The sequence below is a fragment of the Daldinia vernicosa genome (genome assembly GCF_022497035.1).
Source record: "Daldinia vernicosa strain CBS 139.73 unplaced genomic scaffold F5Y00scaffold_21, whole genome shotgun sequence".
In the NCBI taxonomy this organism is placed as follows: Eukaryota; Fungi; Ascomycota; class Sordariomycetes; order Xylariales; family Hypoxylaceae; genus Daldinia; species Daldinia vernicosa.
Window position 1 is genome coordinate 494,678 of NW_025953937.1, and position 16,067 is coordinate 510,744.

General features: G+C 46.3%; 1 protein-coding gene across 1 annotated transcript; it reads left to right on the top strand.

Annotated features, from left to right (window-relative positions):
• Positions 1-664: 664 nt before the first annotated feature.
• F5Y00DRAFT_269653 (uncharacterized protein) lies at positions 665-6,742 on the top strand (the record flags this gene model as incomplete). The annotated part of the gene is made up of 8 exons (XM_048012476.1): positions 665-786; positions 853-2,329; positions 2,412-2,787; positions 2,843-4,222; positions 4,292-4,959; positions 5,021-5,099; positions 5,185-6,192; positions 6,291-6,742. The coding sequence occupies 8 exons, from the start codon at positions 665-667 to the stop codon at positions 6,740-6,742; spliced, it is 5,562 nt and encodes a 1,853-aa protein (XP_047865257.1).
• Between the last annotated feature and the right edge of the window lie 9,325 nt (positions 6,743-16,067).

Sequence of the window (16,067 nt, forward strand, 5' to 3'; positions counted from 1 at the left end):
TAGAAACTGCAACTAGTCCTTTGATTATCACGAAACCCTAGAAGATCTCAGAATACGATTCGTTCTAAGTGTTGAATACCTACCTATCTATCGATCCTCTTATGCGGGTGACATTGATTATAAGTGGTTGCTAACCGGAGTTACTGGATTACTGGCTGGAATGCAAGCCATTTACATTGCAAAAATTGGACCAGCTGAAACTTCTCCGCCGTCTTTCCGGATTTGGTGATTTTTCCCCAGCCGCTCAGCTACAGCTTTCGCCGCGTATCCTTTCTCATTATAGTTAATCATCACCCTCAAGCGTTGCCGACTAGTTGAGCTCATGGCCAACATTACTGCGGTCATGATCGAGGTCGCCGTCCTCGACCCCGATGAGGTAAAACAGTGTCTTGGTCTCGATTCACGATGGGCCTCTCGACCAATTACTACCCTCAACAAGAAGCCAAGAGACAATCCCTTCTGCAATATCTGAATAGTCTCACGGTTCGCCGTCTAGCAATAGAGAAACCGGCAGGGAAATGTTGTTTCGAGCGGGCCCAAAAGGTAGCTCGGCGTCCTTATAAATCTAATAGACATCTCGTTCACTCCTTCTTCTTGGACACTCGTACTTTTACAACAATTTCTCAAGTACAGTTTTCTATTTTGAATTTCACCACTTTTGAAGATGAAGAACTCTGATGTATTCACTAGTTCCGGATACGACATGGTCGTTTCTGTCACTCAGAAGTCTGTGAATGATCAACTGATTCACTTGGCACATCCTGATATCGGTACCATCAAGACTAGGTATGAGCCACGCATTTTGCAGGCACATATATGTATGAAATTGTGCTAACTATACGATTTCCTAAGCTTTATTCTAAGCATGGAATATGACGAGTCTTCGGACTCGTCAATTCCCAAGTTTTATGACAACTATAAAGACGTTCCTAAGGATTCTTCTGGAAAGCCCCGAGATCCTCTCATCAATGGAAACTACATGCCTAGCATTCTTATTGACCATAGCGGCACGGATATTGTCCTGGTACTCCATTTCGACCAAGGCTCTGCCTGGCTTCGAGACATGAACAGTGGTAGGCTTAAGGAATGGGACATGGCCGGCTGGCAGTATGGCATCAGCATTTCGCTTGATTTTGCTGGTATCGGACGCTCTGATCTCCAAGCTGGCAAGGCTGTTCCAAAGATTGTCGCCGATAAGCTCACGAAGTTTGTATCGGAAGGATTTTCTGTGGCCCAGATGTTTGTGAATTTTGAATCCACCGACCTGGTCAACTTCAATCCCATTCACACCAATGTCAACAAAGCTACTGAGGCGGCTAAGCAGGGCTTTGTGTTCGTTATGACGAGCTATCTCGAGTACTTCAAGAGTCATCCCAAGTCAAATCCATTTATTCTAGGGTACACCATTTCGGACCAGAGAAGCCAATCACGTCCGGATGAAAATGTCCCGCCTAGCCTCAAGCCTATCGGTCAAACATTCAGTTTGTATTTCGATCCGACAGATCAAGATCGAAGTACAATCAACTTTGTCCTGAATACCGAGGGCTCTGAGAAGAAATACCTAGGTGTTGGCACTCACCCTACACCAGGGAATTTCGATTCCAACTGGATCCAACCTCAGGAGCAGTGTGACGGGAAAATGATTTACTCTTCGTTTTCTTTCTATGAATCATTGATACTCTATCCATTCTACGAGTCCTTTAGCACCAAGTTTGCGGAGAGATTTAAGGAAACTGACCTCAAAATTCCTCCCACCCCAACATACAAAGACGCAAAGTCCGGCAGTGGTGGAAATGTATCCTTCCAGATCGCCAAGGTTGAGACAGGGGATGATCAATACACGAACAAGTACTCTGTCAGCGCATCTAACCCCTCGGAGTCCTGTATAACTATCCGATTCTCCGGGGAGATTTCATTCCAAAAAACCGCTAGAAAGAACATTATATGCGAGGCGGTAGCGTGGGCAAGCACTGAAATGGAATGGTCCGCCGAAATAACACTCACTCAGACGAAGGATAAGGATGGAAAGGCAACCATCGAAGTAAAGGCGTCGGATCCGGAGTTCTCGGAATATTCCCCATCATCCGGGAAGAATGGGTGCGCTGAAGTCTGGCAGGAAGTCGCGCGAATCATTGGAACGATCCTAGATGTCCTCAAGACTATCTTCACTTTCGGGTTGAGCGACGATAATTTTTTCACAAACCTTTTCTTGGAACTCGTATCCCCTGACATGGGTACGTTACCAGGCCCTTCGGCGTTCGTCGGTGGCCTAGATTCCAACATCAACAATACATTTATGCTGCCTGCTGGCCAGGTATTTTTCTCAAAGGTAGGGTTACGAAGTTATTTACTTCCGAATAAGTGATAATAATTTATGTTAATGAAGTGCTAATACTCACCCCCTGAGACAGAAACCTAAGATCGACAGTGACGGAGACTTCAGTGTACAGCTGACCTACAAGACTGAGACTTATCATCTTACTGACGCGTCTTCCTTGTATTCAACTGCCACGGGGGTCGAATACCGATATGAGCAAAGGCCACATTCACGCATGATCTCGATCCCAAATATTGAACATGTCTGCGAGGCCGTAGCGGCAGTAGAAAAGACTAGACTGTTCGAAGTGGCTGGAAAAGAGCCCCAGGATATTGCGATGAACCCGTCACCTTTAGCGGCCCCTATGGTTGATGTAATAACGCTCAATGCCGCGACGGCACAACATAGCAATGGTCTGAAAGCAACTGTGTCATCGGAATTAATGTCCAATATACAACAAGCTATGCCAGGTATGCCCCCCAGGTCTCTCAGCTGGGGGTGGTCTTATTAATTATGGCTATGTAGTTGCTCCCTCTTCGACATTCGATGTCGTTAAAGATAGTGTCGGAAACCCTTTGATATTCACTATTGGCTCCGAGGGAAGTTTCCAGATGCTCCGAAGCACGTCAGGAAAAAACCCGGATGGCTGGTCCTCTACGAATTTGCTGGATTCTTTCTGTAACCATTCTCGCGCTGTTCAATTCGATGTGACTCAGGACACGAAAGGTCGCATTTCGCTCGCTTTCATACTCCAGAGAAAGGATGAGACGGGGGCCGATGTATTTTTCGTCAGCATGATGTCTAACAATGTGGCAGAATTGGATTTGTCCAAGTTATCGTCCTTGGTAACTAAAGTTGACGGCCTCGATAAGAGTTTCACAGGACGCCATATACTGGTGGGATCATCAGATGATGATTGTGACCCTCAGATCGTCGTTGTCGGAGACGCGTATGGATCACGATATTACTATCAGGTGAATAGTGATACCAACGTTGCGTTCAAGGTCGAATTCCCCGAAGGATTAGATGTGGATGAAAATGGTCTATTTGGGCTTCAGATGGGATTCAACTTCAGCCAGCGAGCTAATTATTTCCTCTACAAGCTGGGAGAGTCGGTGTCTTTAATTGCCAAGACAATTGGTGATGACAAACAGGGGTCATTATCCTATGACTACAGCCCAGGAAATTCACACTTGCCTGAGGCCTATCGCAATTTGGAATATAGTAGCATTGCCGTATCAACTGCACGGGCTGAGGTGAGAAATCCAAGTTCCGATATATACGTTGGGGCAGCTACCGGACTTTACCGCATTCCAAACGGAAGAGCCGACTTCATGGAACAAGTTACAGGCTCCATCAAGGACGTACGCCAGGTCAAGATAGCCAAGGAAGACTCAGGTGAGATGTCCCTTTGGGTAGAGGCTTCGCCAAGTTCTCTGTACCTAGTCCACGGACAGCGTCAGGAAGGACATATCGTGAAGTGGAGTGAACCTATCCTTTTCGCCAAAAACGTACTTCACGTGGCGCCTCTCCGCGTCATCAAGTCAAACAATGGCCCGAGCAGTAACGAGATATTCACCTTAGACACGGAACTTACTGTCACACATTACTGGCAAGATCCCTCTTCAACTCTCTGGAATCACAAGACTGCCAGGGTCGGCCAGAGCGACTACGTTGTCAATTTTAATTCGTGGACGACCCAGTTTCACCTCGGAGACCCGTCCGGAGCTCCCGTACGCGCCAAGGTCAAGATCACGTCAAGCGAATGGCAGTATGCCACGGTGAACGGCCTTGTTTATTCTCTAGACAACCATATGCCCGCGGAGGTTGAGACTGACGAGTTTGGTGATATCACCATCATAAGCGCTGCTTCCGACGTCGCTCCAGCCGTGATTCATATTGCTAGTAAGACCAACCATATCAGTCTTTTCACTTGATGCGCTTAGTTCCAATGCTAACTCGTTTTATTACTAGGCGACGCCTTCAACGAGACTCTGAGCATTTTCCCCAACGGAAAAATACACCATCACCTTCTTAGCATAACTGACGGGGCGTCGCTGAGAGCAGCACGGACCCAGGATGGCAAGTCAGTACTCCCAAGTGGAATATCTGAAGACGTATCCGATGGGATTGCGCGGTCGCTTTCGATGATCCGCGGATCTGTCGGCGACAGCTTTCCTCCGCATAAATGCGGAAATACCTTCACGGCCGTGGAGACGCCTAACGATGTGACGGGAGCGGCAATCAAACATGGCCTGCGCGCAAGCATCTCGCTTGACACGATCCCTGACGGGTTTTCTCTGGGGTTCGGCACGAAGGACGGATCTTGGGCAGCATTTAGCGACGAGGAGATCGAGGAAGTGAAGCGAGACACGCCGTTCCGGATCGAATCGTGGGGCGATGTACTCGGTGACATCTGGCACTGGATAGAGAATACTTTTCACGAGGTCATAAAATTCGTCGAAGACGGCGTTGTCAAGCTCGCGAACGGGGTGAAATTCATCATCTCGAAGGTTGGGGACGCGTTCGAGTTCGTGCTCCATATGGGAGATAAAATCCTCCGACTTGTCTTGGATACCTTGGCCACTATTTACAAAGGGTTGAACTTCCTTCTAAAGCTCGTCGGAATTGACTTAGATAAGGTACGGTACTCCCATTGTATTCTGCTTAAACACCAACAAATCATGCTGACTGGCTTTTCAGATTCTTGCCTGGTTCGGACACTTGCTGGGATGGGATCACATATGGGCTACACATAAAGTCATTGCCGAGACCAGTAAAAGTAAGTTTCATTGCGTACGGATGATTCTGGGTTATAGGTTCATCGTTTTGTCTTTCACTTGTCACTAATTCAGCCATTGGAACAGGTTTTCTGGACTATGGCGTGACTGAAGCCGCAACTCTCATTGAGAGCACCAGGGCCGAGGTCAAGTCCATCTTCGCAACCATCGGAAAGGATATAAAGAATCTGTCACTCCCCCCTGAGTTCAGTAGCCAGACTATCTCGTCAATGAAGCAAACAGCTGCGGAGAAAGACGATGGGAAGCACGACATTTCGGAAATGACACCGGCCGTCAACATGGCAACTTATCATTTGCGTCATGCCTCACCGTTGAATAAGGAAGACGAAATGACCAATGACACGCAAGGTTCTGATCCCAATGATCCTATTATACAGCTTTTCGAAGATGTTCTCAAGCCAGTTTGGGAAACCATTAAAGAGAAGCTCGAGCAAACTGGGACAGACCTCGTGGCTCTTCTCACGAATGGAACGATCGCGGATCTACAGCGAGTTTGCGTAGACTTTGCCGATATCATCATCTCGGGGCTTGCTGCGTTCATCGACGGCGTGCTCAAATTGGTTGAGGACATGATAGTGGACCTGCAATCGGAGATGGAAAAGACCATCAACGCGCCTATTTTCAGCGCACTCTACGAATTCATATGCGGATTGATGGACGAGAAAGAGCCGATGACGGTTTTAAATCTCGCCTCTCTCATCGCTGCGATCCCAGCTACAACAGTAGCTAAGATCGCAACTGGAAGCACGCCGGACCAGTGGTGCGAAGGGATTAAACTCGACAACGCCCCGGAAGCGTTAGCAGATATTGTCAAGAACCTCAATCCAGCCCTGGCGACAGCAAGTACAACAGCAAATACCTTCTCTGATAAAGCATTCGTCCAAGGGGGCGCGGATGGTACAATGTTGAAATCGGGTGGCGAAGACGAAGACGGGAACCAGCATAGCTTCAGATGCCCGAAAGCATTACGGGTCATCTCCTATCTCCAGGGCGTGGTCTCTCCTATATGTGCGGTTGGCGCCAATCTATCATGGCTATTTTCCGTGACCCCAAAGGGCGTGAGGCCTGTAAAAAGTAAGTATTAGCGAGGACCAGTCGGTCCATCCACCAATCCACCAGTCGATACGAAGGAACTAATGCTAACCTTGCCTGACATTCTTCCCTTTACCTAGTGTCCAGTATTTCGCTTTCGACGCTATGCAAAAGACTCGCGAACATGAAGATTCTTTTCTCCATGCCCGTCCCCAAGGACAAGCAAGAATGGTGGGCCTACTGTTGTCGCTGGGTCGCTTGGATTATACCGGGTATCTACAGTCTAGTTCTCGACACATTACCCAAGAAGGCGAACGATCTTCTTGGGTTCGTTGTGAACTGCGTCTGCTTACTTCTATCGATCGTCACCGACGCCGGCGAACAGGCTCACTGGAGCAATTGGCTTACTGACATTGCCTCCAACAGTGGCGGGTTGGTATCGAGTGTGGGTAAGATAACCGAGCAGCACGTTGTCATACTGGCGGGAATGGGTATTAGTACGATAATCGGTGGTGGCGGATCCTTCCTCAGAACCTCCATCGCAATTGGGAATGATGATGTTTGGAGGGCTAATAATGTGGGTGGATGCTAAGGAGATCAAGAACGCGCTGAAAAGTCGTTCCTCTCTGTTGCTAAATTTATATTTAATAACGGTGTCTTCTCTCTTTATCATGTTATTTAACTACCTCGAATGATGACTTCTAGCCTTCCTCCCATAGCTTCGATTTGGTAGTTGTATTTGCCCAGTGGTCGCCAAAGTGAGGTGCTAGAGCGATATTCTTTGAACCCCTATAACCCTATGGGTATACTCGGACTGCCTATAAACTAGGAACCAGGAAATTGGCGTGCACCCTATTAAGAGTAGGAAAGCTCGTAGTGCTCTGTCCCCTTCTCTAGACAGGTAGCCAGGTTTAGCATAGGTGCGGCAACAACAGGTAGTTGGACCGTTCTAATAGTCGGGTAGGGGCTTCGTCGTTGTCAATAGAGATCTCTGTTTGGATTGCGGCAAGTCTAGGCGTGGGCGTCCGCTCCTAGCTATGTGCCATCCTAAGCCTATGTTGTTGGGTTCTTGTCGAATCGAAGCGTGTTAGAATCCATAATTAATTCCATTCTACCCGTAGTTGGATACTAGGCAAACTACCTACCTAGGTAGTCTTTCAGTCCTTAGTCCTTGATGGACGGCCTTAGCTGTTCTTATTCAACCGTCCCCTCTCGTCGGCGAGTTGATACTTTCAACGCTCTGCTGACGCCCCGCAAGAGCTCCATTGGATAGTCTGAGGCAGATAAGCCTTCTTATGGCTCACTGTTATATTCATTACTCATCTCTTGTTCGTTCGTATCAAATCTACCCCATGGAACGCCGACGCTATAGTAGTTACCGATTCAATACCTAGCCATGGTCGTGTGGCCTTCGGTATAGGACGTATTCGCGCAACCTATATCAACCCACTCCCCCCCCTCTCTTCCTATCTGCTCCTTTCAAGATATTGAGTTTGTTGTCGGCAATCTAGAAATATGTCGTAATATCTCTCTGAATAAAGCACGGTGGTGGTGTATCGCAGCTTGTTGTGTTCGGTCCCGGGTCCTTTCTTTTGGCCATCAAATATCCTCTTCCACAAAAGGCAAGCTCCTTTTTAATCTTCTCGTGTATCTTTGGAATGCCATCATAGTCCATAACTGTTCATTCTTCTTCCAGTTGTCGTCGGTGGCTCCTATTACTCGCTCTTTCTTAACTAGTCCGGTCATCGACCCTTTCCCACGGAGTCCGAAATGGTGGCATGAAGCTCCGGCTTGTGATACGTACGTGCTCGGGGGATTAGTATAGTCGAATAAGTATCGTAGTGCACAGCGGAAGGGTCCAAATCTACCGGATATCTTCGTATAGATATATCCGTGAAAAAGCTCGCTCAGCTCGAGATAATCAGTCCTTCGTCATATGATAACTCATAAGTTAGTTGGACGAGAACGCGCGGCTATGTCGCTTGCCGCAGCACTATTTGCATGTTTTACACTGCAGACAGTAGAAATACGGAGCGCGTATACTCACCGCAAGTGTCTCGGTGCCGATAGGGGGCAGGCATTCAAGGCCCTGCCGTCTCTCGAACAGGGCAGGATTTTCCCCTGCTACTTACGCCCACTTGCTTTCACGAGCCGTCATATTGCAGAAAGCCTGCATACGAGAAGGGTCATACGTGAACATTGACTACGCGTTCTGAGTTGGAAAAGTGTGTTTCTCTTTGGAGCTATAGAACATCTCGTATAGACGACCCGCCAGCCCCGATGAGGTATCTTACTCGACCCAAACAAATTGCTCCTCTCGCAAGCCCAGTACAAGCCCATCGTAAACATGGCCACATGCGTATTCTAGCCTACTTCAAGCTACGTGGATGTCTTATAATGTGCATGGCTGCGTGCGACGTATTCTATTGTTTCAGGCTACCACCCGTATGCTTTACAGACTGTTACTGGTCGATGAGAAAGAGCGACTATATTTAGTCTTCGTAACAGGTTTATAAACGCGGGGTTCTGTTAGTCTTCTTATTTAATAGAAGACATGGCCCTTAAATTCCAGTTCCCAAGAAACTTTAGTTTCTCTCCAAGTAACTAACTATTATACAAAAAATACTATAATAAAATAGGCACCACAACTGTCTTTACGTTCCTAAGCAATAATCACTTAAATTAATTATTGATGTAGATATGAAATATTAGCCAGTTACATTAGATATTGGGATTCCGCAAATAACTGCGGCATATTTACACTTCTACCTATCGCTGCTCGTTAGCAACGCCAGCAAACGTCAGCATGCCCCTATTTTCCGCCGGCCTCTGCTGACTCAGAACCATATATCGGGCATATAAAATGCGATTTCCGCCTGCATTAATAGTGCTTAGGTGAAGTAATCCAGTTCACCTCTGATCGATTTTATAGGTGTGATAGAGTCAGAAGCAAAGTGACAGGTAAGCAGCACGCAGCCTCCATAGCATTACGCACGCTTATTATGCAGTTATTTCTTAGCACCGTCCGAAATCTATGGTAAGCGATGTAAGGGGAGGGGGAAACGTCCCGACTGGGTGAAAAAGGCGCTCCATTACTCGATCTCTGTCCCAAGTGCCGGCGCCATCGAATCATAGATCGGTAAATCGGCATCAGCCGTCGACGAACGGACATAATGAGCACCGACGCCTGGGTTTGCATCGCCGATTTGCGTAAGTCATCGTATAGACAGTTTTCATGTTAATCAAGGGCTAAGTAGGTGCTATAGTACATGATCTTCAACTATGTTTGGGATTGAAACAATCTGCTGAGCAGTCACCCGATACACTTATATCACCAAAGAGATAAGTTAAATATATTATTAGATTTAAGTGAGTTTAGTACCTGAGCTAATCTATGTAGCTAACCTAGGTATATTAGTGAGTCTCATATTAGTAGGTAGTATCGAAGAAACCCAAATATCAGCAGAGAGATCTGGTAGGATTCGGCGAATGCTACCTCCGTTATGCCCGATGGTGTCGAATCAGATGGCTATTACTTTTATGAAGAAAGTATTGGGCCAACACACCAATGCTTATAGGGCTAGGCATTATTACAAACGCCCGGGGAAGCACCGTATCTTCCCCATACATTATCCCCGTGCTCGAATCGGCCATTAGTACGTGCTCAGTTCCAGTAGTGAAGTCACAGTCCCAGATCTAAGTTTGGGGGTCCGTGGTGGGTCGTCCGATTGAGTCCGGGACACGGGAGGAGCCATGGCTGCCCGAGAACTGCGTCAAAACCGAGCCCCTGCTTACGCGTCAAAGAACCAAAGAGGGTTGCGTCCTAAGAGATAAAGATGCTGCGCTGAAGCGGGCATATTTTGAAGCGAACATTCACCATTATCCCGAAGGATCTCCTTTTCGCGAAGAGAGAGAAGCAGGATTCTCAACGCCCCGAATTCGGTAAACAAGGTCTAAACAAGGTCTAAGCAAGGTCTCCCGGCTTCATCACCATGACCTAACTGAGCGGCACCTGGATTGGATGGATTCCATCGGAGCAATTATCGTTCAGCTTGAGAGGCCGTCTTACCTTGCTGGATTGTTCAGTTTTGCCCGCCCGCCTCGCTTGGCCTCAGCTGATCCGAATAAAGTCGAACGAGTCTCAAGGACGAATTGAAAAATCGGACCGCAAAAGGCAATATGAGAATCATCATGGACATCGTTAATTACCCTTCAAAGTTTAGTTGCTACTGTCGAATACTACTGTCGAATACCAGCTATGACAACTCACATTATCGTCTGGCCGGACTAGAATGTACAGAAACATCCTCGTCGATTTACCCTAAATCTAAGAATGAATATGGGGTTGGATGAGATCCGAGTACTACTGGTGTCTTCGATCATGCCCAAGACGCAGACCTGACTTGGCAAGCTTGCAGGAATAGAATGCCGAGCGACCACATCAGCACTATGGCTAGCCACATTACCTTACAACACATTCGGGTTTTACAACCCGAAGCAGTACTACGAGGTCAACAATTCAAGCAATAGAAGGGATTATTTTCGTTGAACATTGCTCGTTTGCTCCATTTCTATTTTCTGCCTTGGGCATACACCGCATACCTTGGATGCTATACCTCTAGTGACCACCAAGGCATCCAAGCCACTCACTCCTTGTGACCTTTCACAGCGAAGTATATCATGAGCTATTACGGGGACAGAAAAAAAATATCGGAATTGGAGACATAGCCCCGCCGCCCACAGCTAGTTCGGCATATTCCTAGCAAGGATAAAGAATGAAGGAATTATCTGATCCAGTTACACAACATCTGTACGAAATGCGGCGCCGACAGCTATCCCGTCCTCCCGAAAGGGCGTCCCATCTCGCCCCAACAGGCGGTATTTGTCAGAAGAGCGATTACGGCTGCGCTGCAGAATGGATGCGCACTATGTCCCTTGCTTCTTCCCTCCAGTAGGAGACCTATCGGAAGAGGAGGGTCGCGGGGAAAAAAAAGAAGATAATGATTACCATCTAATTACCATCTAGGGCGATCTAGGCATGGAAGCTTCTGTTGTCTAGATCCTCACAGGCGCCACTACACTCCCTGGAAAAAGCATGTAGTGCGACACGTCCAGTCTTAATTCCTGTAAGACCTCTCAGCTTCTGCGCTGTACGACAGAACATACACAGAGAATTCACAGGTCCCGATGTTCCCAAGTCACCGCAATTCCTCGGGGATCGAAATGGACAATAATGCCGTCTGATAATCGTATACGAACTATTGGAAAAAATTGAGACTCGCGAGGCCATAACCATGGACGATAGTACAATAACGATAGTACAATAGTCCATAGTCATTGCAATGCGCCGACATCGTAGCCACTGCGAAACGGGAGAGTGCCGATCCTTACATCTCCCACATCTCCCTAGTCTCTCTCCCTTAGCCAAAGGGACGAAGGCTCGTAGGGGGAAATTACGGCTGTGGCTGCGGCGGTAGAGATCCCGACGCCTCCCACGTATTCTACTCAATTAAGGGACGTTTTACACCCTGAAGTCCACCCCGAGTCCGAAGGGGCGCCGAGTCTTGCACGAGTCTTGCACTATCCCGACGAAAGAGTGGACACGCTTGCGCGATGTGGCGTAAGCCCTAAAACGATTAATGGAATACATGACGCGGGAAAGGCGGGAGAGGCGGATAGCTGGCCCAGGATCTAACCAGGATCTAAGGGGACGTTATAGGGTGCTATCGATGCAGGAGAGAGTCACGACTTGGGCTCGCTTTCGCTTCTTGATTCTTTTTTTCCGGTCGGGTCATGTATGGTCACGTATGGTCACGTCTATGGTCACGTATGAATAACTTATGAACACATGCACTAGATTAAACAGGCATAATATTGATCTGCAGGTGAGGCTTCGGTCGCCGTCGAGTGGATGAGTATGGCGAGTATTGCACGCCTCATCGGGTCTTGTCCCGGAGATCAGCACGGAGTTTAGGACTGCAGTTATACGGATCGGCCATGGGTTTATAATGCGTGGACAAGTCACAAGACCTCTCTGTCCAAGCCAAGCCGGAGGCCGTAACACTTCAGTGAGACAAGAGAGAGAGCCGCCTTCCACTAGGTATATACTGGAGATACATTGCTTACCTGGGTATATACTACCTAGTAGGTATATATTTGGACGCATTGAGTTCATAAAACACACACGAGATGAGCATGGGACCCCTTTTAATCGTTGTGTGGGGGAGGAACAAGGTTTAACCACCACTTTTACCTGCATGGAAATTCGAATATAATCCAAATGCACGGAGTATGGAGTATAGCGGGTGTGGAAGATACATAGAGGCTGGCTGTATCTAGGCTATATTTACACAAACGCCCAAACAAATAAGGCGTCAATCTATTATGTATCTACCTATCTATTGAGTATGCGGGAATGAATTAAAGTCTAAAACAAGGTGTTAGTATTGTTGCAACTAGCGGCAACTGATCGTAAACGAATGTTGTACTAGAGTAACCTCAGACCTTACGAGGGAGCGCCAAAGATGTCGAGGCCGAGCTAGTTGGATATTTCCCGAAGCCAAGACTTTTTTCGTCTACTCTCTACTCCGTGCCTTTTGTGGGACCTGAGCACTTAGCGGTTACAGCCAAGCTGGTAGGAATTCACGGGATGAGAGGGGTAGCTAAGATGAAAGGAATACCGTGGCAACGATGACAACAACAACAACAACCCAGATTATACCTACCACGCGAACACCTAAGAATAGATTTAAGGCAAGGTGAGTCGTAATTGCTGATGGGATACCAAGGACACGGAATACACAGAGCACAGAACACGGAACACGTATATGATAGGGCGGCCCGACAGTTTGGTTATGCTATTGACTGAAAGGACTACCTACTACACCCAGAGACATGTATGTAAACAACGAATTAGGACTAGCAAAAGGGCCAAGAAGTAGCTTTCCCGATTAGGAAAATTCCTACAGAACGTGCCCTAGTGTGTTGGGTTTCTATCCAATCCCCTTTCTGATTATTGTTTCTCATATGAAGGTCATTGGAAAATTGGATGTCTCTGATTTGCTTCGACGAGACTCATGTCAGTATCATGCCGGTGATTAGGATCTGATTGTCAAACATAATCTCATCTCTACTCATATCTTATCTTATGTTATAAGCTCCCCCGAACATGCATTCAATATCGCGAAGTATCCATATACATTGATAATCAGATTGGGATGTATAGAAGTAAAAATAGTCTCACGCACGCGGTTAAGTACTATGTCGCTCCGAACTATATGTATACGTGGGTATGCTTGGTAAATTATACCGTCGCGTGCATACCGCATAGGCAAACTTACATATACATATGTCGATGTCGGGTTCTTTAATCTATGCAACATGTAGTTTGACGTAGAAAGAGAACCACGACTGTATATACTAACTAATAGATATAGTAAAAAGGAAAAAAAGATTTTTCACATGATTAGGTACCCTTAAGTATTTACGTACGCATGCTTTAAATAGCATTAAAGCTAAACGTAGAAAAAAAGGCAAAAGAGTAAAACGATGTCACGTAGCATTGTAGCGGTCGATTAAAAGGCAATGTATTTGTGAACAATAAGTACCTAGAATAGATGGATGCGAGATTCTCAGGGGACGTAAATAAAAAGTCCCAGTTATAGTTTACATACCTAAGTTTTCCCGAACCGCAGCTAAATAAACGCCGACCTACGCTTTGATACAGGGGCTGGTGGTGGCGCAGAATAGGACCAACTAGGACTAATTAGGAGTAGTATGTACTCAATGTGCCTGTGTGCGCATTCATCTTATCAATAAGCTTGGGTTTAAAAAAGTCAAAAAGTCGTGCATATGTATATTGTGTGTGTGTGTGTGGGTGGGTGAATACCTCCTATGCAATGTGTAAGTTTATGTGTGACATGTAAGTGTGCTATAGCTTGTGTGGTATGCTTAGCTTATGCTTAGCTTGCTACCTGTTTAGGTACCTCTTTACTGTTACTTTACTATTTCGTCACTAAGGTAACAGTTCTACAGTAAAACCGTAGATTCGTTATGGCGCATATTCCTTACATACGTACTCTACCGATTATATCTACCGATTATAAAAGGATTCAGATATATACATTTAAAGGTACGCCATTGAAATTTAACAAGCGCTAATGACAGCTATTGTATTGTACTAGTTGATATATTATACATAGGAAGGATAGCCCCGTAAACCTATAGAGGTCAAAGGAAGAACAAGTAACTTAAAAAAACTTACTCCCGTTACCATCAGGTTCCCGTTACTATCAGGTCAGGGTTTGCTTCGGCCCTTGAACGCGCAGATCTTTGCTGCACGTCTCGGTACTAGGAACCCTGTATGCGACCACGAGGTTGGATCTTACATACATACTCCCAGCTCAACCATCATACAGCAACCACACAGCACAGCTCTCCCGAATCCACCAAGCCTGGAACGGTCCCTCAACCACTTGCAATCATCTGCTATAGGCGAACGACCATAGGTGTTCGCTCGCTTACATTCATGCTCCAACCTTTGGATGACAGCCCAGGCAAATAACCCCTAGCGCCATCATACCCTTCACCCAACCGCCTGTCAGAAAATGATACCTGACTTCGAGTGATTCCCCTCGAATAGGCATCTAGAATAGACCTCTGGAACTGCCCGAGACTTTAGTTTAGGTACCAAACAGCGATGCCAAACAGCGATGCCAAAAACTATGGCCATTGACCTTGACGTCTCTTTCGAGCTGGCGCCGACGTTGAAGATAATGCCATATCTGTCTCACCTACCATTGTCCCTTTCTTAATGGTGTCAGAAACAGATCAAGCTACAACTCTCTGAACTCTCCGAACAAGCTAATTAACTTAAGCTAATTAACCTTATTAACCTTGGTGTCTCCCATTAGCCTGGGAAAGATATCGGGAAAGATATCAACATATCTTTTCCTTTCGCGTCCGCCTACGTGTCAGCCTGGAGCGAAAATTAATGGCCGGGTCTTGGCATTTCACCCCAGATTCATCACACACTATAGTCAAAAATAAACACGAACTACCGTCATAAAAAATAAGAAAAATCATAATCTAACTCTTTGGCTTTTATTATTGTTTAAGATAATTTTTATATTTTATCATGATCATTCTATCATGCGTTTTACTTTAGTCATTTAAGGAGGTCAAGTGCCAAGACCCGGCCATGAAGCTTCGCTCCAGGCTGCGTGTTAACTAACACAGCAAGATTCGTTTCGCTTTCGACGATAGAAGTGTCTCTGTTTCTTACTTTTGCACATCATCGTTATATTGCTCCCGACACCGCGGGGACAGGGGTCATAGCTTTCAAGCTGTACAATACCTATACAATACCTGGATATATACCTAAGTATCTATTTGATGGCGGCTGAAAATGTCTAGGCTAGACCGGGCATTTAAATTGTGTGTCACATAATTGTGTGTTACAACACCACCACCACTTCGTGTCTAAGATACTTGCTTCCCTTCGTACATCCAAATCCTCTTCCCGGGTGACAGGGACTGGTAACTGGTACTAGGAAGACCAGGAAAGATTAACAGACCTGCATCTCGAGGCCCACTGGTGGATCCACTGGTCCACATACATTTACAATTACCTACATTACATACATTTACAATTACATTCACACACTCACACTCACATCTTGTACTCTCAATGTACTTTCCAATTATTACCAGGATAAACTTCCTTGTACCCTTACGTCTTGGTAATAGACCCCAGATGGATCGTCTTTCCTCTCTCGCTTTCATATTTAGAAAGCCACGATCCAGATACGTCTGGTTCATACACATTCAATATAATCTCTATTTACAGGTATTTTTTCCAATTCCAACATTTCCAACCTGACTACTTGGAATGTTCCTGGTGTTCGTATCGAGGATAC